Source organism: Thermobia domestica, chromosome 2 (assembly GCF_964235325.1).
Source record: "Thermobia domestica chromosome 2, izTheDome1.hap1.1, whole genome shotgun sequence".
Taxonomy (NCBI): Eukaryota; Metazoa; Arthropoda; class Insecta; order Zygentoma; family Lepismatidae; genus Thermobia; species Thermobia domestica.
This window is the reverse complement of record NC_137455.1, coordinates 324978371-325006164: the sequence shown is the minus strand read 5'-3', so window position 1 is coordinate 325006164 and position 27794 is coordinate 324978371. Positions and strand designations below refer to the sequence as shown.

General features: G+C 35.0%; 1 protein-coding gene across 1 annotated transcript in view; it reads left to right on the top strand.

Annotated features, from left to right (window-relative positions):
• The window catches only part of LOC145679852 (uncharacterized), a 48810-nt gene extending 22653 nt beyond the window's left edge, over window positions 1–26157 (top strand). Inside the window, exons 3-5 of the mRNA XM_081750373.1 lie at window positions 1376–1593; window positions 9806–9967; window positions 25474–26157. Of these exons, the coding sequence (XP_081606499.1) occupies window positions 1376–1593; window positions 9806–9967; window positions 25474–25991 (898 nt within the window). The 3' untranslated portion in view covers window positions 25992–26157. The remainder of the gene's footprint in view (window positions 1–1375; window positions 1594–9805; window positions 9968–25473) is intronic.
• Window positions 26158–27794: the final 1637 nt, after the last annotated feature.

Genomic DNA, 27794 nt, shown 5'->3' with positions numbered 1-27794 from the left:
CCTTGTATCTTCACTTTTCTCTTCCGACTACTATCACCAACCCATTTGGTTGCTTAAATAGGGGCTAGCATTCCTTTTACTAAAAGGTCTTTGAGGGGAAGTATTTCGATGGTTTCTTTTGGTGTAAAATAAATCACACCGAAAGAAATCATGTATTTGGAGTCGGGCGGGAGTATGTTCATGATCGAATTGTCGAATCTGTTCGTACTTTGTAGTATTGTGCGTTTGTATTTGTCTGCCGGTCTTTGTTGCTCATTGGAATATGGTATGCTGTAATTGCACAATTACGTGTCTGTCCCTGATATACGTGAAGTGACAATGATTTATGTAACGTCTCTGTTGAATGATCCGTTTTCAAAAAGAACTTTAGAAGCAAAGCTACTTGTGAAAAACATCGGAGGGCTGATTCCGACTCTCAATATAATGCAAGTAATTGTAAGTATAGAAACGAACATTTACAAGGAAGTTTAATGTCAACTTGTACGGACAACATAAATGGTTATGTGGATGTGAAACTAAAATGCTTTGGTTTGTTTTCCGTGTTTGTTGTTCGGAGAGGGGGAAGATGCATGGAGTAAAAAAGGAGTTGTAGATATCCAGCATCTGCACGACAAAATTAAAAAAAAAAACGAAAATTCATCAGCTCGTATAAAACACGTTATTAATCTCAATGTGTTCGGAAATGTGAATATTATTGCTCAACTAGATGCTGGTTATAGGCGAGGCGGTCCATTGAGAATTGCAATCAAAAAGTGACGCAAAACAGGTACGTGCTCAATATAATCATCCATTGGATTTGGCTTTGTGGCGCTTCGAACTGGCTTTAAGAGGACATGATGAAACCAACTCTTCTTCAAATCCATGCGTATTTAGTGGATTAATTAATTTCAGTGCTGAACTTGACAGCGCTCTCCAGAGTCATTTAGAAAACGCAACAATTTTTAGGGTACATCAAAAATCATACAAAATGAGCCTCCCCGTTGCACGCTAGAAGTATACCATGAAGAAATCACTATTATTGTCTATACTAACTATTATTATTTATATTATTAATAATATTTATTATTATTATTATTATTTATAATAATGTTAATAATAATGAAAAATGTGGTCATATTTTGTGCACCACCTAAAATTCAAAGCACACCGCCACTGGTATGGTGTAAACAATGGTGGCACATATTCCTCTTGTGACAAAGAGTTGAACGCACAAAATGTCAAAATACTTCCCTGAAATACCATCGTTTTTAGAATACGCGACAATACATTACTGCAATATTAGTGTAACCTTCTGGGACCTCTTGTATATATTGTACTGTTAACTGTTGTGTATTAATCAGTGCAAATTAAGATAGGAGTACAAATATTTTTGCAGGGCAGTTAACGTTATTATTAATACGAAGAAAATAAAGCAAGCAATAAGAGAAAGATGGAATGCAGTGGACATAAAATTTCTTCGGAAGATTAACGTCAAGATAAAATATCACATCATACTCTCCAATATGGTAGAGAGCGTAGCTCACTGCACGCCGCAGATTATTACTCAAATAATTTTCCTTGCTGAAGAGATGACCTGGACGTCAGAAGTATGGAGTAAGTGTTATGAAATATCATTGTTTTAATAGTTTATTTTGATTTATATTCATATTAGTGGAATATTTTAGTTTTTTTTTTAAATTCTGCCCGCACGTCTCAAGCGGATAGAAACACCATAGGAGCTTGCGTACCTTAGTAGCATTTGTATTGGTACTTGTGGAGCATTTCGAATTTAGCGAATAACTTGCCGTGGACAATAGCCACAAAAGCTGGGTTCAGTTTTTAAATGGAATCGTGTTAACATTAGCTATATTCGCAATGTTGCAGGATTTTAACTTTTTTATGTAACGTTACACTTACAAATGAAAACAAGGGCTATTGTTTGTAGCTTGGGATAATGTTTTCTACTATATTTTGTTGTAATATTATCTTCAAAATCTCGGAAAAGTTAGTTAACTTTTGTACATTTTTATTAATGTCACATATTTATCCGGTAAAATCTAGTAAAATGATGAAATGAATAAATGGAAATCTTTCATTTGACTTTTGTTCTTGTCCAATCAACTTGTATACTTGTGCGTTTCGGGTGACAATACAAAAATCAATTAATATAATGAAATTATTAGCTTAATTGTCGTATGGATTGTTGTTGTCTAAAACTACAGATACAGGGCGATTGACTTATTCAAGGATGTTATAAAATAGAGGATCTGCCCATACAACAAAATCGTGAAGCCATACATCACATCTTCGCCACACCTACTCTGCTCACTCCGCGTCACTAAGATCGCAATGTTCCGAGTCAACAATCATGACAGAAACGAGAGTAGCCAATCAGACGTACCGGCTCAGACGATGCTCGGTTGTTTTTTGGCTTCATTGAGTTCATATGGTGAAGATACGTTTGGCAGATTCTCTATTTTATTACATCCTTGGACCTATTTATTTCTTCAGTAGAAAAAAAATCGCTTGTGATGCTTCTGTCGCGCCCACCAGCTAGTCAGACGCCCGTAACTAGTACTGGCGGTAGCACACACATAGATCTTGCCGACTCGTCTTCTATCTTCTTATTCTTTGTTATTAGTTGATATTTAGAAACGGTACTTCTCCTTCCTCATTAGGACGGCTGAAGAGTTATACGACGATTCCGGTCAGACATCGGGTATCCAGTGTCCGTCACGGTATGTGGGAGTAATTTCTAACTAGGATAGCTATACATTACACTACGCATGGACTAAACAATCAGCGATTCGAGGTGATATCAAAATGATTCGAGTTGCTACCAGAAAGTTAGGTTAGACACAATAGTTGTAACAAGTTTCCAAGTTCTTGACAATGAGCTGATATTCCTACGTGACAAATATGAATTACAAGTATAACAAAGTGGCATTCCCGAAACATTGACAAAACAATATTTCGTTTATTGTAGTTGTAGTTATATTACATACTAAACATTTACTGCTATACAAAAGGTAGGTAATATTTAATATAATTTCCATCAATATAATACAATTATATCTTAAAAAGATACATAATAATAAATGGGACATGCACCAGTATTCCAATTTCAACCGGGTGTTTTAGGTGAGTTATCTCTACGACGTGATGTTCTCCTTCGATTCAGATAAGTATAATATGGGTATGGTAAGTATCCCCATATGTAATTCCCTATAGATTTTAGGTAGTTAGTGATTATGTAGAATAGAACAGATACGATAGAGTATCTGTACATATATACCTCTTTTTCATCTTTCTTATATTATCATCAACATCATCATTATTATATTTTATTTGTTTAAATAATTAATTCTTTAACTAATATTTAGAAACTTAATGTACGAGGGAGGACAAAAAGAGTACGTGCCGATTCATTCTAATTTTCAAGAACTAGGAAATACAGGGAACTAACCTATGTCTATTTCTCAACAAACTCGACCTCTTTATTGATACATAGTTGTTATCGCTCCGTTCATTTTGTGCTCATCTTCAAGGTATATTTCGTATACTTTCCCAGGGATGATTCATTGGCACTCTGGCGTCCCTGAAGATAATCCTTGATGTTTGAGAACGACCAGAAGTCGCTTGGGGCTAAATCGGGGCTGGTGAATAGGGTGAGTGTGACAAAAGTTCAATAGAATGGTCAGAAAAGAATGAGGTCACAACATTAACAAGATGTGACTGTACATTGTTCATGTGGATGATGGAAATGTCATTTGCTATTTGTGATCATTTTCCAGTCAATTTTCACAAAAAAAAAAAAAAATGTATCCAAAAGTGTACGAAAATACGTGCCCATGTAATTGTATGACCTTTCTGAACCGGGTGGGACAATATCACTCCTTTTGCATCCCAGAATATAGCGTACAACACTTTCTTACTGGATACTACCTGACGAAATTTTTAGTCGGCTGATAAATCTGTGTATTTTCACATATCGATTGTTTTTTGGTTCTAGGTTGAATAATGGAATCTATGATTGAAAGTCCGTTGAGCGAAAGCAAAAAATTTGAATTCTGTATTTTCCAATAGACAGATGGAGCGATTATCTCGACAGAGTTATTTTAAGGGACTCAATCTATTAACATCTTTACGAGTAACGGCGAGTTTAATGTATTACACTATTTAAAATGTACGGCATTCCCTAGTTTATATACAACCCACATAACAGCAAAACAATGTTGGCTGCCTATGATAAAAATCATACGTAGCTTTTCTTGCTGCAAAAGGTTAGTTTTCTTTTAGTTTCGCGTAATTCTTTACTGACTTTACCAGAGTTCATTATTTTGTATCCAAATCCGGGTAGTAAAGCATTTCTTTGGGAGATTGATTGATTTTGAGTTTAACGTCCCGTTCAGCAGCTAGACTATATGAGACGTGGACCTACTGATTAACGTTGAATCCGAACCACATGAACTCCCGCCGGGATTTCTTTGGGAGAGTAACAAATAAATTTATGGACAAGATTTTAGTTTTGACAATTCATTTGTTTTCAAAGGATAGGAAAACAGTGACCTAATTTTTACAGCACAATTACATACAATTAAAATATTCTCACTGAAATGACTTCTGATATTCGAATGTTTAGAATAAAAAAAAAAAAAAAGGAATACTGCAAGAATGTACTCAAATAGTGGTTACAGTATTGTTAACTCATTTAATTTAGTCGATGTTAAGAAGTAGCGACAATTAGTATCTTGAGCTATTTTTGAGGCCTTTTCTAGAAAATGGTAAAATGTATTCTCAGCATTTAATCTCTTGTTTTCATGGACTGATAGGATATTGAATATTGAAGTATCTTTTGCAACGTCCTTCGTAAAATCTTATTTCTTTAAGAGTCTTTCTTAAGTCATTAGTAGCAGGGAAAGAGTTTCATAAAGACAACAAATTCACTGTTTATGAATTAGGAACATTAGTTTTTTCTTTTTATATAAAAAAAATAACAACCAAAGTATTTTCCCATCAACCTATTGTCCTAGGTATCTCTAAGGAGCTTTTCAAATAATAATAATAATAATAATAATAATAATAATAATAATAATAATAATAATAATAATAATAATAATAATAATAATAATAATAATAATAATAATAATAATCTGTCGATACAATATGCCCCACATAAAGATATCAATTACTTTCCCAGAAGCTCTCGGAAAGCAACGTTTTTTCGACGGAATAATAGAAAACATGCTTCGAATATCAAGAACATTACTTACGTCCTGGATTGTTAAAAATAATTTATAGGAATTGATAAGTTCAACTATTGGTTATAAACATTAAACATCTGCAACTACTTACTATAACCTTGAAATGATTTTGTAATTAATTCTACTTGGAATGTTACTGAAGTCAAGCTTCATATGGCCTTTCAGTACTTCCATAGGTGGCCGGCTTAGGAACCCAGCACTATTGACATTCTTAAAATTGTCGGTTGCGTTGGTGACGTGACCTAGCCGTCACAAGTTCGAATCCCGCTCGGAGCATGAGCGGAATGTTTGTAATTTCACCATTTATTAGTTTCATCAACCATGTATTATTATCTCTTTTAACCTAAAAGGTAGAATCATGGATCGTAAAACTCAAAAATAAACGAAATTAAAAAAGAGTATATTCAATAGACCGATTTGTCCAATTTGGCTTTCATTTAACAGTCCTAGCACCTTGCATTGACAGTGCAGCTTGCCGTAGGGAATACCAGAGGCTATCCCCGAGTTTATAACGCTGCGTTATCATTGCGTTTATGATTGTGTTCGATACAGAGAGATGAAACATTCATTCTTGGTTGCAGTGGCAGAGGCAGGAACAATCTATAACAGTGAGAAAGGGGTGCTGAAGGAAATATTAATGCAATTCCTTGTAACATGGAGACCTGTTCATCTTTTCATGTTGTACTGCCATGCCATAAATATGATTTTGAGTTTTCTTCATTAAATTGAGGTGTTTGCTAGTTTGAATCTTCCGACAACGTGAAAACAGTCATTATTTTTGTAGATATTAAACTAAATTTAATTTAATTTAAAAGCTACGGATTTTTCGACTTTTTAAATACTTTTCGGTAAAAAGAAAAAAAAGTTTATTTCTCATTAAAGGAAGAACTAGTTCTTACTAACAAGAAAACTTAAAATATAAAATTTTTCACAACCAGATCAAGGACAGTAAAAATAGAAACAAGGCAATTTTTCAGGATTTCTTTGAGTTTGAGTTTTTGTATTTTACGTCCTTGTATAATACCACGGTTATGAACGGCAGATGACACTACTGACGTGGTCTCCGAACCAGGAGTGGAATTTGAACCTGGTTCACTTTAGCGGAAGATGTCATAGTCACCCAAACAAACTTCATGAACTCCATCGTTGTTAACTTTATTTTTTGAAAATAGCTAAGTAACAATGCAAGATTCGCTTAATTCCTGTATTATTAATGCACTAAACTTTATTCATATTACTGAAAAGCATTTAAAAGGTCAGAAAATACGTAACTTTTAAATTAAATTACAGGAAACTAAATCTCTAGAAAAGTAATGCCTAGTTTCTCGTTGTCGGAAATTTCAAACTTGAAACAATCACAATTGGATGAAGAAATCTAAAAAAAAAAAAAAAAAAAAAAAAAATTCTCTATCCTTCTCTACATTTGGCCAGGTTGCCCATCCTTATGTGTGGCCATATTGGCGGGTGTATAGAAAATGTAAGATAATCCCTTATAATAGGCCGTTACCCACATTATATTTCCTCCATGAGAGCTGACTTAACAGAACGTGTCCCGGGTAAATTGTTCCTTGTTGTTAATAATATCGAGATTAAATGGTAACAGATAGCAAGAAGTGGTTTCCTGTAATCCATTAAGCGTCATGCCAAGAATATATTTCATTTCACCTCTAATCTCTATGCTAAAACCGGAAGTGATATAAATCTCCTATAACTTCCGGATTCAAAATTGTTTTAGATAGAACTAAAACGATCAGAGATAGCAAGAAGCGCTTCTTTTTTTCTTTTTCTTTCTTTTTTCTTTTTTTGCAATCTATTTAAGGTACTAAGAATAAGCATGACGGAGCACCCATATACCGCCTTGTCTTTTAATTCTCTATTCAAACCGAAAGTTGATTTCACGTTCGAGTTTCTACAAAAACATCATTTTGCGATGTCAAGCATCAACTATGAATTTAAGATTTCAGGACAACAACAACATCAACTTCTAAAGGTGTACATCAACTATGAATATTTTAAGCATTTATATAAAGACTTTTTGTAAATACTAAGTATCACCAAAAAATATTTTTAATAATGTTGCTGAAAAAAACAATCTTTGTGAACAATAATAGCATACATCAACTATGGAGATTATATAAACAATTTATAAACAAAATTTTGAAAATATTGCGTATCACAAAAATTATTTTTTTTATAATATTGTTTTAAAAATTACTCGTTGTATTTCATTACTTTAAACGCCTTGTCATTTTGTTTTTAAAAAGTGAAGTAGCCAACTTCACGAAATGTTTCGTTTAAGAATTTTTCTTCGTAAAATTTTTTTTCGTTTAAAATTCTTCTTTGCACAATCTTTTTTGTCTCAAAATGTTTTCTTTGTGCAATCACTTTCGTTTGAAATCTTTTCTTTGTACATTTTTTTCATAAGAATTTTCCTTTCAACAATTTTTTTTTGTTTGAAAACTTTTATTTGCGCAACTTGTTTAATTTTTTCTCTGCATTATTTGCCGTTTGCAGACTTTCTTTGCATATATTTTTGAATTTTTTTACACAATTTTTACTTAACAATTTCCCAAATAGTTTCATGGTTAACTATCAAAGTTATCTAGTTTGGTAAACACATTAAACAGTTTTGCTTTCTTCCAAAAAATGTTAAAATTTTAACCGGAAAAAGTAAGTGGTTTGACTACGGTTTGAAACAAAAATAGACGATTTTAAAGCGGTACGTGACTGGCATTCAATAACAATAAAAGGGACCGAGATATCCTTTATGTGCCTACAAGCACCAATACGTAAGCATAGGACTCAAGCACTCATCTTAAAACATGATGAAGATACGAGGTTTGCCCACCTGACACTCATTTAAAGGAACAAAAGGGGTACGTAATTGATACTCAATAGACATGAAAGAGAGTAAGACAACCCCTAGAAGACAAGTAGCCATACATAAGCATAGGATCATAAGCCACATTCTAAAACATAATGAGTGCAAAGTTGACTCTTCCCACACCCAAGCAAAGGAACCACAGGGATACTTATCTAGTCTTCAATGACAATGAATGAGAGTAAGTACCCTTCTGTAGGACCAAAAACATTCATCATAGAGTCCAAATGCGTCGAAAGCCCCGAAAATTTAAATTTTTAGCAATATTTTACCCATCCAAGGGAACGAGGTAGAACCTCCAAAGTTTTATGGCGACATATTTAGGACGTATGACCCCTTTCAAATTAGAAAGTCACATGATCCTGTGACGTCATACCACGTGACTAAAGTCAATGATCCGGAATTCATGTGGCCTATGATGTCATATCATGTTGCCGGGGTCAATGATATTATGTCACATGGCCATTTCTATCCATTTTTAGCTAACCAGAGCAGAGCGGCCTGTACATCAGTTCATAGATACTATTGACTTACTGTTTAAGGCGTAATCTGAACCACTCTCATGTATTTAAATTTCAACGTTCTTCAACTTGGAATCGAATCATGAACACCATATCAAAAACCTGTAGTCATGGAACCTGTAGGCATGATAGGAATACAAAGTAGAAACTGGATGCAATTAGCTAAGGATAGAAGTCAGTTGAGAGCTTTTGTGAACGCGGCACTGAACCTCCGGGTTCCATAGGCCATAGAGTTAGTTAGTTAGTTAGTTAGTAGTCATGGAACCTTTACAATATGCAAAAGTAAACTTCCTAATGAAAACAGAATACCATACTTACAGTGATTCTTTATTATTAGTATCCGAATTTTAAAGTATTTATGGAAATCATTTAGCTCTTGGTCTTTTTCATACCGCCAAAGAGGGAAAGATGGAAGGAAAACTAGGAGTAGGAAGAAGAACATAATTGATTGATGATTTGAAAAATAGAAGAAAATACTTACAAGTGAGAGTTTAAAGAGTTAACTGAAGATCCAGAAACGTGAAAGAAACATTTCCAGGCTCGAACTTGAAAAACTAATTAGTCCCAGGAACTACCAACAGGAACATTGTACTTAATTAAATAATACTAATACTTGAAAAGAAGGATTGGTATCTTTCTACGCTCAAAGAAAATCAAGAATTAAGTTTACAACGTAAATTGTGAAAGACAGTTGTTAATAGGACTATCAGCTTGATTGAATCAAAGAACAAATCAATATTGTTTCAGTGGATCAAAAATATCCCACTGCTTCGCTTCTTAAAGAACCGAAACTTAACTTAGCACCCAAACAAGTTTATTTACTATATTGTTTCTTTTTAATTTATATTTTCTTGTAGGACCTATTTAGACTTTTTTGACACTTAAGAAGTTGATTTGAAAATGTATTATAGTTATAAAAAAATACGAACTTGAAAAAGTATTTAATTTTGAGAGAAATTGAGTAAATCTAGATAATAGACATATTTAACCTTTTTAGGCTCTCAGCAAAATTTAGTCGTTTTCAGAATCGTACATTTGAGCCAGAAATGACTAAATCAAAAATGTATGTTGAAATCTTGACGTTATCAAATAAAGAACAAAATATGTTAAAACCTGAGAATTCGGGCCCTATTTACTAATGTCGTTTCTGATTGTTTCAGAGACACCACAAATGCTTTGCATTATATCTTCATCATTGATAGTATTGGGTACCCTCGCTTCGTTACTGCCTCTTCAGGCAAACAGATTCTTCCTTGTGAAGCTGGATGTAGGCTTCGTGTGCCTCATGGTTACAAAGTTCAACTGGCTTTTATGCTCCATTGGTAAGTAGCAAAATAAACTCTATTTCACGCTCATTTATTTTGTAAGGTTAAACGTTGTATGTAGATTACTAAAGCGTTTTTCACAGTCCTTTGCACCTCTCAAAAACAATGCGCGGACGACTATTTGCTGATTGGTGGAGGAAATTGTTTCGTCTGTTTCCCGCAATATTTCTGCAGCAGCACGTGCATGTATTTCTGCTATACTGCGATGTGCATTACTCGTCTCACTCTCACACCATTGCCGTGATATAGGGCAAAATACCCAATACTATATAATCCCCCCTCCTTTAAGAGCAATCGAACATTGTTATTTTTCTCCAAACTGTAATTATAGATGAAATTACAATGAGTTATGTCAAATTATCAACTGAACGATAAAGAGATGGCGCTGGTATGTAACAGCAAGCATATTTATCATTATGGGAGATTATTTCCTTTACATCTAGTACCTTAATCATTACGCATATCCATGTAAAACAGATGGTACTTTTCCCCCTTAAGTTCAATTTATTGATGTGCTTTCTTACATTGTATAGCATGCGAATTTACAAATACTAACTTCAGTACTACAAAGTAAGTAAGTAAATATTCTATAAGAATATGACAATTAGCTATTATAGATCTTAATTTTCTTCAAGTGAATTGAACAACGTTGATATCTTTTGATAAAGTATTTGCTTTTCTTCTGCACTTACGGCTTTGCCTTGTTTATGTTTAGCGGAATAACAAGGAGCAGCAGGTAACCTGCTGGCTTCCTTGGGCGACATCTTTAAATTGTGGCGCGCACTTCGTGTGTTTTGTCATTTGTTGTAACAGTTTTCTCTTACATATTCGATTTTGGTTCAAGATTTCGATCGCATATAGATACATACTTTGAGTCGGATCCTAAATGTTCTAACTGTGCCTTAACAATACATTAATTACCATTAGTGGCGTATTTACGATTTTTTTTCGGGAGGGGCTTTGCTAACTTTCGGGGGGGCTTTACCTGGAAATGTGAAAATTCTGCAAGATATTTCATTTACTTTACTATACTAACTAAGATTTCGGGGGGGCTTAAGCCCGGAAGCCACCCCCCTAAATACGCCACTGATTACCATAATACGTTACATTTGTTGTGTACTATTTGCTCATGGAAGAATAAACTGTTATTAGTCTCATTTTCAATGTCGCTAACTCATGGTTATTTTTCAGTTTCTCACAAAGAATGGTTGTCAAACAGTTGTGTCATTTCATGAAAATGGGCTAAGAAAATGAAAAAGAGAAAACAAGTGAACTCGCTGTTCTTATTGAAGATAATAAGTTCCTTATAGTATTTCAGATCTTTGTTTGACCTTTCATTAGAGATGAGGAAATAGTCTTTAAAAAAAAAGAAAGAAAGAAAGAAAGAGAGTGAGGGGAATAGAGAGAAGTTAAAGAGGATAAAACCTGTTTTAGTGATTCATTACGAAGTAAAATGAGGCTAATTTTTTCAGTTATAATTTGTATATTGCCTTTTAAAAATGCGATCAGAATAAATGACCATTTTAAAGATGCAAAAACCGAATATTCGGTGCCAGAAATGAAATAATGTACAAAGGAATCTTCAACATTTAAGAATTTTTATAATATTGGATAGGAATGTTCATAGCTTTTTAGTCTTATTTTTTTCTGGCTGCAGTGAAATTAAGAGGAGGTACCGTACTATGTGCATGTTAAATAATGTGTCTTTATTCCTATGTATAATCTAAAAAGTTTCTTGGAATTTGTTGAATAAGATATCGATAAAGTCTTCATACTCTCATGACTGGTATTAGTTTATGGCAGCGTTTCCCAACCTTTTTCAACTTGCGGCACACTACGGGTGTAACTTGAATTCTCGCAGCACACTCATAGATATTATTATTAATTATTATTTGCAAATATAAAATACCATGGTAATTTTGTTTCTGTGATTACGGATCTCCTCACAGAGATGAAAGCTCGATCACTGGTTTTCCCCTATGCTAATTCATTATGATTATTTTTTATTCTAATTTTAAAATAGAAAACAATTGCAATGAAATATAAGACTCAGATTTTTAAAAATACGCTTTCTTTTTCGAACACTGTATTCAACCTTTCACTAAGAACGAAGATCACTAAATAACGAACGAACAAACAAATGTCTTGTACTTTTAACTTTGCTGTTTTAACCAAAACCGGTGCATATTATTGCAATCATACAGCCTGCGATGCGTCGAAGTTAAAACACACCTGTTGAACAAAGTGTTGTTCTGTATTCACGTGCGAATGAGTGTTCTACGAACGTTCACTTGACACGTACCGTACAAGTGCTTCCATTTCTCGGTGTTAATATCACTCTCAATTCAAGCGTAACATAGCAGCTAACCGTGGAAATGTGTACGAGCCGAAATACTGCCTGCTACACAGTAATAGATGTAGAATAATATATTACAATTACAGTATTTTTCCATGGTAGAAACTCATAGTAATGTGAAATACAAAAATATACATTTTTTCCTATGTCTTGCAATTTGGTTGCTATAGAACTAATAATTTTGTTTCGATTTCCTCCCGGCACACCAGCGGTCCATTCGCGGCACACCGGTTGGGAAACGCTGGTTTATGGTATAGCTTTTCTGTTAGATATCAAATGAAAGGATAAGTCACGAGGATTCAAAATATATTTTATAGGTATTTTATTATATAAAATATAACAAAGGAAATAAAATAATACATTCTCTATTCAATAAATAAGTAAACTCAGTAGTTTTCAAGTTCTTGCAGAATGAACAATTGCTTGTTCCAAACACTCGCTCGCCTGTAATGGAAACGTACAATCCGCGGCAAAAAACCTGCAACATGAGGATGTAAGTTTATTGTAAAACTACGCTTAACAGCACAGGGAATGAACATAACGTCTAAGTGGAACGAATCACGCCAGGATAAACCTCGGCCTCCTCCCGTGCACACTTATTTTGGAGCAAAAGACTTCGTCATTTCACAATAAACTTATATGCTCATGTTGCAGGATTTTTGCCGCGCATTGTACAAGGAGCTCAATCTTGAAATGAAATGAAATAAAATCTTTTGAGTTTTATGTCCCACGATTATGCAGGCTAGGCTAAAGGAAACGGTGATGATGAAAATATGAATGAAATGGTGGAATGAAGAAAGTGGGAAGAAACTGAAGGACCCAGAGGAAACCCACGCACACGGTGTTTGTCCATCACAAGGTTCACTGGCGCGAGCTGCGATCGAACCAGGAACCCCATGTGCCAGAGGCGAACGCTCTACCACTGAGCCACCGCGGCCCCACAACAGCTCAATTTTGAATAGACGTCGTGAGCACAACTGCACATGTTTCTAGATCTGATAATTAACTCCTTTGTGGCTATATGGTCCGCATACTCGTCGTCGGGCGGGAGACCCGCGTTCGATTTCCGGAAGAAATGCATGTAGTTCGGATCATTCGTTCGGCTAAGGGTCCAAATCTCATAGAACCTTGTTGTTGAAGGGGACGATAAACTTTAATCCATCCATCCAACCATAGATCTGCTAGTAGGAACACTAAGTCATCCTGTAATAGTGGCTCTGAATCCTAACATTTTAGGTAGATTCTCAGCTAGAGGAAACGTTAGGAATGGGGATACTAAATTTTAGTTGTAATTTACACTGGCAGAAGAAATTCAATGTTCTGCCCTTCTTCCTCCTGTGCGTGTCTGCGTTTACATAGTAGTTCAAAGATTCAGGAGAACAGTGCGTACGCCACTGCAAACGAGAGAAAATGGTTCCTGATTCTCCTATCACAAGCCCATGCCATTTTATTTTTAATCTAATTGTTTTTTCCCCTTCAGTTTGTTTATTCATTTCTTAGCACAAAATTGCATACAACATTTTTTGTTTAATTAGTTGGCAACATTTCTGTACTGCAGTCTGCATTGTTTACAAGGGGTGCAAAGCTTCGTGAAAATCAGATTACAACATTCTCCAATTGTGTTCGAATTCACAATTATTATCTTCCATATGGTTTCGAAAGAAGTAGTAAATGATCAGATATATTATATAGAAATAAAGAGAAAAAATGGAAGTGTTAAGTGTATTAGGCAGCCACTGAGCCATCTTGTCTCCATGTCATTTTAAACATAAACTTTTAAGACGCCAGTGAACAGATATTGAGAACGGTATTTTGCAACAGCCTGTATACATTGGAACGAACGTACGGGCAAACTGGCATAACAAAATCACTATTTCATATTATGATCCATGAAATATATAAATCCGTTGAAATCTCGACTTTTGTTTCACGATGACAATAGAAACTCTTCTATTTCAACTCAAAAGTAAGCAAGAAAAATAAAATGGTTTATCTTAAAACTTCAGTGCTTTGTTGTGGCCGGATGAAATCACTTCCAGTAAAAGCTAACAAGAGCTAAGTGATATCAGTATTACAGATATCAAGTCATTATGGACGGTCTATAAAAGCATATAACGAAAGTGAATGCTACTTTGACAAGGAATAAAGTATATTAAAGTACAGTAAATTGGTATAACCTGAAAATAATGTTAACGAGAAAGGAAAAGTTAAATTTTTCTGTGACAGGGAAGTTACTTCTACTGTGCGACCTTCTATTATACAGCCCTATCCGCTGACCTAGTGGCTAACGCCCGCTTTGACTCCCTTATCTATATCATAACTTGCTTACTACACATGTAAAAGGGGGCCGCGGTGGCTGAGTGGCTAGAGCGTTCACCTCTGGTGCATGGGGTTCCGGGTTCGATCCCAGCCCACGCCAAGTGAACTTTGTGGTGGACAAACACCGTGTGCGTGGGTTTTCTCGGGGTTACCCCGTTTCCTCCCACTTTCTTCATTCCACCATTTTATTCATTTCTCATAATCACCGTCTCCTTTAGCCTAACCAGCATAAGCGTGGGACGTAAAACTCAAAGATTTCATTTCATTTTTACGTCATGTCATTTAGTCGGAAAGTAATGGAAGAGGAAGGTGATGAATAATGGTGGAAAAATTACGCCTCTATTCATGACATTATTTACATAAAATCCCGTAACTGTTTTTTGCTGAAACAGCGACCATTCACAAAAGGGATAAACAGATGCACGTATGACAGATAAACTCCAACAATTGTAGTAGTATATTGTAGTAGTACATTTAAGGGAAAATAATTTATTTAAAATTCTGGACACTGTTAAGTAGCTAAGGATAGCAATGTTTAAAAATATGTGAGTACAGTTAGAAGTATAATTTTATAAAATGTTTACAAGATTCACTGCGTTTTGGAACCGGATGGTCAACTTGGCTGCGTCAAGTGGGGGCGGAGGGGCGTTACTTTTTAATTTTTCTTAAGGCAAATTTAAAAAAAAATGTCACGCATTTAGTTTACACGATATCAAATTGGAACTTTTCACACGAATTGTATATACTTTTGGGTATTTCTCAAATTTTTCTGAGATTCCTACGTGAAACCGGGTCCAGGTCCGAGGGGCTCAAGTGTTTCAGGGAGGCGATTTTTTTCACAAAAATTCCGTTTTTTTCCGATTTTACCGGTTCAGGTATATGATACGGACATGTAAGTGGTACTGTTAGAAAGAGCTTGTTATACTGAAGAAAATAACATCTGAACCATGACTCTAGAACAAATAGTAATGACGCAATAAATTTTTATAATTTGTATATATATATGTGTGTATGTATATATATAGAGAGAGAGAGAGCCTAAATTCAGACTTTCAACAATGTTTTCCGCCATTTGTTTTCAAGATACGATATTGAAATTTTGCACACGCATTATTTAGATAACAGTGTATTTTGAGAGTCAGATCCCTACGTAAACCCAGACCCGGGCCAGAGGGGCAAAGTGTTTTGGTAGAATTTTCAAAAAACTTCCTGGTTATTCCCTAATTTCCCAGTTTAGGTGTATGATACGTACATTTGAGTGATAATGTTGAAAAGGGCACTTTATACTGAAGAAAATGCCTTTTAACCATGACTCTGGGTCAAATAGGAATGACGTAGTATATTTTTTGAAAAATGGGTCACCTTCAGACTTTCAAAAATTATCCCGACTTCAGTTTTCAAGATACAAGAATGAAATTTCACACAAATATTATGTACATAACAACGTATTTTTTTAAAATTCAGATCCCTACGTGAACCCAGACCTGGGCCAGAGAGGCACAAAAAGTTTGAAAAAAAAAATAGAAAAATCTGGTCTTTTTTTATTTTTTCATTGTTGATGAATAATACGGAAAGCGAATGGTACCGTTAGAAAGTGTGGTCTATCCTGAAAAAAAAAAAAAAAAAAAAAAAAACGAGGTATGAACCATGATTCTACGATAAATAATAAGGAAGCAGTAGCTGTTTGAGTGAAAGTCTAAAATTTACCTCAAAAAGTGGAAATCCTAAAAGGCTTAAATACCTTTTATCAGCCTTATACTTTTATAATTGTCTTTAGATTTTCATTGGATCCTGTGTGTGCATATATTTATCGTTGAACAGCGCAATTTATCATTGCCAGTTTCTTGTTTGTCTTGGGTTGTGTAATCCTTTTATTGTATCCTGTGCGTTAATACTGGACTGGGAAAGTATTCGGAATGGTGTGGCGTCCATTCCGTCATTATCGCTTGAGAAGTGAATAAATGTTTCATAAAAATCTCGAGGAAATTGTATTAGTTATATTCACGTTCACTATCTGTTGCACAGGAGTTCCTTTGGTGGTTTCACTTTTTGTGCATTGAACTGGAAGAAAGTTGTGGTGATATTCTGAGAATCATAGTATATTTGTAGTGTTAGGATAGTTGAGATACCACATGAATATTGCAATTGGGATGGGATTTTCAAGTGGTGCTAACTGTGGGATTGTTAGAAATTCGAAGCTGGCGCCAGAAATCTGTTGTGAGAGGTTCATACTCTTAGGTAAAGGTGGTATATGGCTTCGTGACGTCATGGAGTTGAACGATTATGATGACACGTGGGTGACCTAACTCTTGCAGGGTAGTTTTGTATTATTTGCAACGGATACGGGGTATTGCGCCATGTTGAGTATGCATATAGAAAGAAGTGGTGCTATAGCAGTGTGAAGATCCATCTTGATTTCTGTGGTGAGTATTGGGTTGAGAAAAAACGGTAGTAAGGAGTAAAGGCATAAATTTTGCAACAGTCTCAAGAGTGATGTCTTCATCTTGAAAACAGAAGATGGCGTCTCTTTATATAGTTCACAATGATTGTTTTAGTTGTGTTAATTTTTATTCGCCATTTTGAAGCGCAATGGTCGAGACGTTGAAGCGAAGTGTGATCGTCCACTGCGTAGTTAATGTTGCGGTTGGTGATAAAGTACGTGTTGTCGTCCGAGTATGTAGCGACTAGGTAGCGGAGTAAGGCAGGTATATAGTGTGTATGAATATAGTATAAAAGGAGATATAGTGTGTATGAAAGGAGAAAAGGGCACGAACAAAACTGGGGTTTGTTGAGGAAAAGACTGGGACGAAGGAAACAGCAAAAGCTTGCTAAGAAAGAAGTCAGAAATGCGACGAAACTGATATCTTACAAAATTTTATCTATCTATTCCTCAAATTTTTAGATGATCAATTCTTCGCAGAATGCGCACTCAAGTCCAAAATTATTATCACATATCTATAAATATGTTATTATAGGAATATAATTTGATAACGAATTCGCCCGGTATTTCTTATAATGTTAGTATGTGTATAATCGGCAAAGACTTGTATGTGGCAAATTTTATGTCAAAAGAACAGTAAATAAGAACAATAAAACAAAAATAAAACTTTCTTGTCCTTTTATCAACATTTTGGTTTACTCATTCTAATTTTCGTATTTATAATTCTTTTCCTATAAAATTTACCTCAAATATACATTTCCCGATTATACACATAGTATCAGTATTAAAAGTACCCTACAAAATCATCATCAAGTTTTATTCGCACAAGAAGACAGTTATAGATATGCGACAATCATTTTGAACATGAGTGTACGTTGAACACTAAGAACATGTGTAAACTAGAAATATGCCACCTTCAAATAAGCCTAAAACACAGACATCTTCTTTATTTATCCGTATATCTTTTATACAATATTTCACAACTAAATACATATACTTCTCTATCTCTCTTCACAGATATGTTCAACGAGCCTATTCCCGCTTTACACAATCTATATAACATGACTTAATTATTGTCGCTAACATTTACAATTACTAATCACAGAATATACATACCAAGCAAATACCTCTCCAAGTATATGAAAACATTTAAAATATATACTACCTAACGCTCTCCCTTTTACTCTTTTGAATAAAGTTTACATTCATTATTATTAATATATTATTGTATTAATATATTAATGTATTATTATTATTACGTTCTTGCTTTCTTCTTGGGTTGCAATGGCTCAGTGGTAGAGGGTTCACCTCTGGTGTGTGGGGTCCCTGGTTCGATCCCTGCTCGCACAAAGTGACCTTTATTTTGGACAAACATCATGTGCGTGGGTTTTCTCGGAGTTCTCACCGTTTCCTCCACTTTCTTCATTCCATCATTTTATTCATTCTCATCATCATCGTCTCCTTTAACCTACATGGAATACTTGTGGGACATAAAACTGAAAGATTTCATTTTCTTTTTTCTTCTCTCCTAATTGATGTTTACACATTTTTAATTTCTTTTTGACTTCCTCTTAGATTTATTCAACATTACATGTATTGTTTCTAATTTTCTTCTAAGGAAATCTGATGAATGAACTGTTTGTTGAACTTTCTGTCAGGGCCATTCTCGTCACTGTTTCCATGAACTGACATCTAATGCTTCTGAATATTCATTTTTAACTTGGCTAGTTCTGCTTTTCCTCCCAGCAGGAAAATATTAAGTATTACTCATTTGTTCCTGAAAATTATTGCTTAACTTCATTTCATTGTGGTTCCCAACTAGGTCATAGACATTTTGCTTAAACCTATTAATATATTCTGCTACTCAGCACGACATCTTTCTCCCTATTGTTAATTTTGTCACCTTCATCAAAAGATATTTTGTTCTAGGGCTTCGAATTCTTTTTTTCTTTCTTGATAAGGCTATATTTGGTATATTTCAAGGATATTACAAATAGAGGATCTGCCCATATGTATCTTCATCCTATTAAATCGATGAAGCCAAAAAAAAAAAAAAAACAACCGAGCATTGACACGTCTGATTGGCTACTCTCATTTCTGTCATCGCCTGATTGTTTTCGTTTCCAATACTTCGTTTCCGCCATGATTGTTGGCTCAAAATATTGCGATCCTATTGGGCGGAGTGGGCAGAGTAGGGGTGGCGAAATTGTGACGTATGGCTTCAGGATTTAGTTGTAAGGGCAGATCCTCTATTTTATAAGATCCTTGATATATTCAGACTTTATCTTTTTCTTCTTCTTACGGCAGTCTTGTATAAAGTAATGATCCTGCTCCTTGTTACTCAATAAAATAGGAGTTGACGAACAATCATATTGTCTTTCGTTATATTGCAAAATCTTAAAAATAAGTTTACTTCCTTACATATTGATTTAATTACCAATTCTTCTCAGAATCTATGTAGAGCACCGAGAACAGCGGATATGAACTAGAAATAAGCTACCTTAGAATAAGTATAACATACATACATTCTATTCCGATCTCTTCTTTATTAGAATCACGCAGTGAGAGTTATTGTGTTGTTAGTATCCGTTACTCTGGACAATAACTATTAAACGGATGAATTTTTAAGTTATATTATTTGCAATAGGTAGCTAGAGCGATTATCTTCTTCTGTTAATTGCAATAAATACCACTCATCAATCAAGTCAATCCGTTAACGAATTAACGTATAACGGTGTCTATCTATTGCCCATATCCTGTACATGCCACGGATTTTTTAATTTTATGTTTGCAGTATATAGCTAGAGCAAGTATATCGACCGAGATAATTAAACGAGTCAATTCGTTAACAGATTAACGGATAACCTCGAATTTAACGGGGATATCTCTAACTCATATCATGTACATGTAAGAGAATTTAGCTAGAGTGATTATCTCGCTCTGGGTCTTTAATAGTGTGAATCTGTTCACGTATTAACACATAACGACGGCTATCTATAGCCTATATCCTGTACATGTAAGCGAATGCTTTAATTCTATTTTTTTGGGAATAGATAACTAGAGCAATTACTCCGGCAGAGTTCGCTAATGGAGTCATCTGTTAACATATTAACGCATGACGGAGATATTGACGGTGGCTATATATAGTCTATGTCCCTTACATGTAAGAGAATGTTTTAGTTCTGTTTTCTGCAACACATAGCTAGAACGATTACCTCGAACGAGTTAATTAATGGAGAAAATCCGTTAATGGATTAACGAATAACGGCGACTTTAACGGTTGCAATTTATATTCTATATCCCATACATGTAGGGAATTTTTGAATTGTTTCGTTGCAACATATAGCCAGAGCGATTATCCTAGTCAGATTCGTTAATAGAGCAAATTCGTTGGCGTATTAACGGATAACGGCGACTTTAAAGATCATTATCTGTAACCGATATTCCATACATATAATCGAATTTCTAATTATTTTTTCAACATATAGCTAGATCAATTATATCGATCGAGGTTAGTGTAGTCAACCGTTAACATGTTGATGGATAACGAATACTTTAACGGTGGTTCTTTATACCCCATATCTCATACATGTAAGCGAATTTCTTAATTCTGTTTCTGCAATGGATTGCTAGAGCAATTATCTCGGATGAGTCCGTTAATGGAGTCCAGCTTTTAATATATCAATAGATTTTTCTCCATAAAATAGTACAAAACAAATTTAACTGTACGGATCTCATATCAACATTAAATTTTCATGTCCCGACACTTAAGACTCGTGCTAATAACTCTGGTCTGTTTTATTGCAAAAAAGCAAGGACCAACGTATTATTGAAATCACCAATTTGGAGAATGTGTTCTACTTATAACAAAATATGTATCAAACATAAAGAAATTGACATCTGCAATATGGATTCTATGTTTAAGAAAACTATTGTAAATATATTATGTAATACACCAACATTATAATTGGGCTTATGCCTGTTGTGTTGATGGCAAATAAATAAATAAATAAATAAAAACGACGACGTTAAGGGTAACTATTTATAGCTCATATCCTATACATGTATGATAATTTTTTAATCAAGTTTTTGCAGTAGATAGTTATAGTGACTAGATTGGCTGACTTTTTTAGTGGAGTCAATTCGTCAGACTTTAGTGGTGGCTATCTACAGCCTATATCCGGCCATAAATATAGGCGAATTTCAGAATTTTGATTTTGCAATAGATAGCTAATGTGATCTTAGCCGAGTTCATTAACGGATTCAATCACTTAACGTATTAACGGATACTTTAACGGCAACTATTTGTAGCTCATATCCCACATATAATTAAGAAAATTGAATTGTTTTCTCCTACATATAGAAAATATAGCTAGAACAATTAGCTCGACCAAATTTGTTAATGGATTTAGGATTTAGATTTCTGGGCTTTCGGCATCTAGGGCCATTTATCCCGTCGCTTCGTCAACGGAGTAAATCCGTTAAAGTATTATCAGATAACAGTGACTTTAGCGCCGGCTATCTGTAGCCCAGATTCCACATATATGAGACATTTTAATTTTTTTTGCAACAGACAGCTACAGCAATTAATTTGACCAAGTTCGTTAATGGAGTCCATTATCGTATTAACGGATAACAGCGACTTTAATGGTCGCCATTTATAACCCATGTCCCATACATATAGGCAATTTCTTGAGTTGCTTTTCTTGCAGTATATAGATAGAGCAATTATTCCAACCGAGTTCGTTAATGGAGTAAATACGTATACGTATTAATGAATAAGGTTGACATGAACATAGCCCATATCCCATACATGTAATCGAATTTTTTAAATTCTGTTTTTAAAATAGTTTGTTAGTAGATTGGCCGAGTTTGTAAGTAAAATCAATCCGTAATCATATTAGACGATAGCAGAAACATTAACGGATTTTATTTATAGCTCATATCCCATATATGTAGGAAAACTTTTGAATTCTGTTTTCTGCAATAGATTGTTAGAACAATTACCTCGGTTGAGTTCGTTAATGGAGTAATCTGTTAACCGAAAACGACGACATTAACAGTGGCCATCTTCATATATGTAAGAGAATTTAAAAATCTCTTTCCAGTAGATAGCTATAGTAATTAGATCGGCTGAGTTTGTAAGTGGAGTCAATACATTAATATATTTACGGATTTCAGAGACTTATCTAAAGTCAATATCCCACACAGGTAAGCGAAATCTCGAATTCTGTTTGATGCAACAGAGAGCGAGGGAAATCACCTCGACCGACTTCCTTAATGGAGTCAGTCCGTTCAAGTATAAATGGATAAAGGTGACTGTAACGACGTCTGTCTATAGCCCATAACCCATAGATGTAAGCGAAGATATAAATTCAGTTTTTGTTTGCTAGTGTTACTAATTTTTGTTAGAGTCAGATAGCTCTAGAGTGATTATTTCGGCCTAGTTCTTTATGGAGTCAATCCATTAATATCTTAATGGATAACAGTTGCTAACGCTCTCTATCAACATATCATACATAGAAACAATTCGCGTGATCCTCTTTACTGTCCTCACCAGAGTTTATTTATCTGTACATCTCTTATAAAACCTTCCACAACTAAATATATATACTCCTTTATCTGTCTTCACAGATATCTTCATAGAGCCTATTTCCCCTCTACACAATCTATTATGATGACTTAATTATTGTCACCAACGTTTACAATTACTAATTGCCATTAGTTATCACAGAATATACGTATCAAACGAATACCTGTCCAAGTATATGACAATATCTAAAATATTTATTATCCAACAGAAACGTAGTGGGAATATGTATGTAGTTGTAATATGAATCCTGCCAACTCGGCCGAAAGCCTGCTTGAAATCCAAAATGAGACCAGGAGGTACCTGTGTGTAATCTAATATTGAATTCGGCTGTTACATATTTGGCGACCCGAAGAAGCTGTACGGAAGAGTCATGGGCTCGACAAAACCCGACTTGATGGGAAGAAAAGGAGACAAAAAATGTTAGTCTCAGCCCAGGGTTCTGGACGAGCAAGTAATATGCACTCATTGGAGCAATGATTTTGCGGTAGACATTTATTTGCCTGGTTTGGGATGATACAAATGCAAGGATGTTTCCATGTAACTGGAAAATTTGAGGAAGATGGCATTGAAAATTCGGGTAAAGGCTGTTATTAATTTCCAGGGGTTCATTTGGGAGCAAGAGATGTTATACGGTCAGTGTCAGGGGAAGGATTCCTTTTAGCCTAAGGATGATATTGCATACTTCTCTGAACGTAGTAGGGAAGTTGTCTTCAGAAATGTTCTATCTGCAATGTCGCTACACTAAATTGATCACATAGTTGTAGAAGTTATTGTGGACTTCAAATTGTACCTCCATTCGGTTTGCAAAATGTTCCACCCTCTTTTCTGGAATAATCAGAGATGACTTGGTTCATGTAGCGGTTAGGATGTCAATGACTCCGGTTGGACCTTGATAGTTTCCACTAGTTTCCAAAACCTGGGACTGCAAGCTTTGTGCTACTGTACTTTGTGCTCGTTTCTTGTATCAATTTGGTACGTACTCTTTTCACTATCCGGTCATGCAGTTATTATAGTGTTGGGTTGGGTAAGCTACGTGACAGATTCACTGCCATTTGTAGCGGGCCCATTTATTTTTAACGCGAGAAGTGCTGTTGTCAGTTGACCTCTTCATAAATGTATTACTTTTGCACTAGATGATATTATAGGGCACTTTATATGGCTACCGCGATCGAATCGATTGCGTTGTTTATTGCTTCTGATTTGCTTACTTTTATACAATGACCAGTCACGTTACTTTGTTCTTACAAGCAAGGTTTTCCAAGTGTCACACTCCGATTTGCTTGATACTCCTGGAGTGAATAAAGGAATCCAAAGTAGAACATACGTGTTTTTTTATAACAGCCAATGTTGGGGATGAAGGGGGTAAATGCCCCCTAAAGTGCAAACCTAGAGCAATGAGGCAAATTTTAGCAAGGCCGTAATTAGCAACGCACAGTGTGGATTTGCTTGAAACTCCTGGAGTGAATAAAGGCAATAAACGGAGGACATACGATCCTACATGTTTTTCATATCGGCCATGTGTGATGAAGGGGGTAAACACCCCCTAAAGTGCGAACATAGAGCAATATTACACCTTTTAGCAAGGTCATAACTAGCAACGCACAATGGGAATTTGCTTCAGACTCCTGCAGTCAATAAAGGAATCAAAAGTAGGACATACATGTTTTTTATATCGGCTAACGTGGAGGATGAAGGGGTAAACACTCCACGTAAACTGCGAACATTCGCAATACTACACTTGTTAAGAGGATCATAACTAGTTACCCCGTTAGGGATACACATTGGCTAATGTTGGAAAACAGCTATAAGTTTGGTCACTACGTGTAACAATATTATGCACCCGCTTAAATGCCCACAACCACGTTTTTGAGGCCGTAAATGAAGTGAGGTTATGCTCCTGACTTGCCTGCAGATCTACGTCATGCAGCGGTAAATGTACACCTACGGCGGTTTGAAAGTTTTAAAGCACGTCGAACAACTCCTCACGCAATTTGTCTTTGCATGTTCCACCTGAAGAGACTTGCTTTTCGCAACGGTACGACTGTTTTCGGGACGTTACTCTCTTGAAGTGTACATAACGAATTGTAACGACAATCTCTTTCGTTTTTCACTCTTCCATAATTCAACTGCTTTCCTCTTGTATTCCAAGTCCACAGACTCACCACTCATTTCATCGCAGGTCTCCGATGCTCTCTTTCGCACATATTCCTCGTAAGTTTCATCTACTTCTCCAGAGTCAGTGATCGCATTTGTTTCCGTGATATCCTTATCCAAGGACATTTTGTTCTCATTAGATTATGCAACTTTTGTTTCGATTGCTCTAACGGTTTTCAAGATATTTACTTTAAACGTACATAATTCCATGATATAATTTTTTGGCAATTCAAATTTTGAATCCCCCTAGCTCCTATCCTTCTGGTCCATAGCACCTTAAATTTTGCTTATTTTCATTTCTCATGATGCTCTATCAGATGTGCTATGTGGCAATCAGATTTTAGCGACAACTTGTGGGACCCACCCATGTGAGTAGTTTATGGTCTGATGGAGGTTATGATGAAGTTTGGACCATTAAGATGGTGACGTTTTGCAGAAATGTTATATCTGAGATATCAGGTTAACCACATTGAATGAGAAGTACGTGAATTTTTCCGGAGAATTATTAAAACTACTACAGTTAATTCCAGGCAAATGAAGTGCATATTATAAAGATTTGCTTAAATCAATGACGGATTCTATTTCTCTGCAATCAGAAAATTCAAAACTATTATTTATTGATTTTTTATTTATTTTTACAGGTGCAAGAACGATCGTTCTATTGACGTTTGCAGCATCTTATCAGCTAAATTTTCTTGCAGTGCTGTTTGTGCATTGGATTATTATGTGGCTATTTCTTATATGGAGTAAAGAAATAACATTTATTGAAACACCTAGTCTGGATGTTCTAGCAAAATGCTGCTTCTCGGTTCTGTACCTGTTCTCCTTCATCGAACCAAGAAGAGCTAAAAGGCGAGATATATTGTGTTATTGCCTGCTATTTATTGAAGACATATTCATGGCTCTGTTAGCCTACCAGGTTCTTAGTTCGCATGCTTTAGAACCAGGGACTGCAGTGCACTCGAGCAAGGATTTATGGATTGAAGCAGTTGTTATGTTATATGTCATGCATTGTGTTATTAATTTGATAATCATTTTGATTCACCAGTGGTGTCCGTACTTCGATAAACCAAGCTCTTTAACTGAAATACCTCAGGAGAACACTAGAACACAAAGGCCAAAGAAGTTCAGGTTGAAGACGCTTGAAACACGTATGTAGGTTATAGGTTATTTAAATCCAGAAAAAATCCTGCTTGTAATAATCTATTTTTTTTTGTCGAGTTATATTAAAATACATATGGCTGCTTGTTTCAAAATGATTTTTTAGTTAATTAAATTGAATATATTTGTCGCTCCTGTTCAAGTAGTAAATGCATATAGTTATAAGTTCCAAAACAGAAGCAAGATGGCGCATTTGTTCTTCTGTGTATCATTGAAAAATACTTTAACATTTAAATTTTCAACAAGAAGGTGGTAAAATATTGTTTATTTGTAAGATCTAGAGATTATTTTATGTAGGCTATAAGGATGAAAAGTTACAGAAGAACTAATGTTCATCAGTCTGTCAGCAGGTGTTGCACGAGAAATGTTTTTTTTTCTTTTATGTCCGACAGTCCCCGAGATAAATGTCGTACATACATTCATACTTACAGCTCACAGATGACGGGAAGAACCCTAAAACAGGGTTAGCGGGAAAATGTCAAAGGCACGGTCAAGTCCATTTTCGGTTTTTGAGGTGTGGTCTATACTTAGATGTCGTCTGCTACTCTGGGTAGTTATCTGTGTGCTATTACGTGGTGTCATTTGAAACCCCCGTGCGGAAAGTAGGCGAGCCCATACCTACGTCACACTACTTCTGCTAGGATTCTTCTCGTCATCTGTGAGCTGTACTTAACAAAATTCCGATATAAACAAAATTTACTTACATTCGAATGGTACTAACATCTAAAGTAATAAATAGTATTAAATTTCTAAATTTTGTTTTGAGAGTCATGTAGTGAATGAAGTATAAGTTAAACATTATGTAAATGACATCGAGAATGCCTGTCTCATTATGATGACAAGACAGTTGATAGGTTTGAAATGAATTCGTGTATATAGTCATTAGTCAGTACTGTTGGACTGGATTTTTTTCATGTCACTTTTAGGGAAATGCATATTCTAAGGGAAGTGGTGCTTCAAAATTAATGACCAAAATAAATATTACAGGAACTCTTGAAGTTAGAAAAATTAAACCCCGTTTAAACTCATAATTACAAATAAGTGAATATATGCCTCAACCTTTCTGAAAATTCTTCATTTAGGGGAAAGGAGTAACTTGTATGAGTTGTTTCTGCACATTCAAATTAACGTTCTATATATTATTGGGGAAACAGCTTAGCCATTTGAACTTAATTTTTAAACATAGCACTGTTGTAGAATCAGTCATTTATCATTCACTTTTGTTAAAATGAGTGTTCTGAGAGAAGAAGGAATTTAAAATGTACGATAGAAATAGACTATCTCAGTAACCCTTCAAGTTTGGTAGATTAAACTCAGCATATAAACTCGTTATTAAAAGTAAGTGGACACGTGTCCCATCATTTTCAAACATTCCATTTCTAAATGGGAAAGTGGACAATTTCTATGTTTTAATTTCCTCTTTCGTATTCATAAAATGGCCGTAGCGAGGAAACACTTAAACAGTTAAAAATTAATTAATTTTCGATCATAACACATGAGTCAACTTGAACTTTTTATCATTTCACTTAGATTAAAGTTCAAGTACTTTTCAAGTTCAAGTTCAAGTAAAGTTCAACTGTTCAAGGGCTAAACAGTTTAAACATATTTTCCAATTTTTTCATAAAAGGTTCCTTCTTTTAAGAAGAACGGGTATTTCAGCTGGTAAAATATATAGACAAAAAATATACAAAGTATTTATATTTAAAAATTAAGAAAATGCTTTAATTGGTCTTCTTGAAGAAGAGTTTTCAAATTACGCTATCCTAAGTAGGGTTCCTGAAACATTGGATTGAATCTCCGA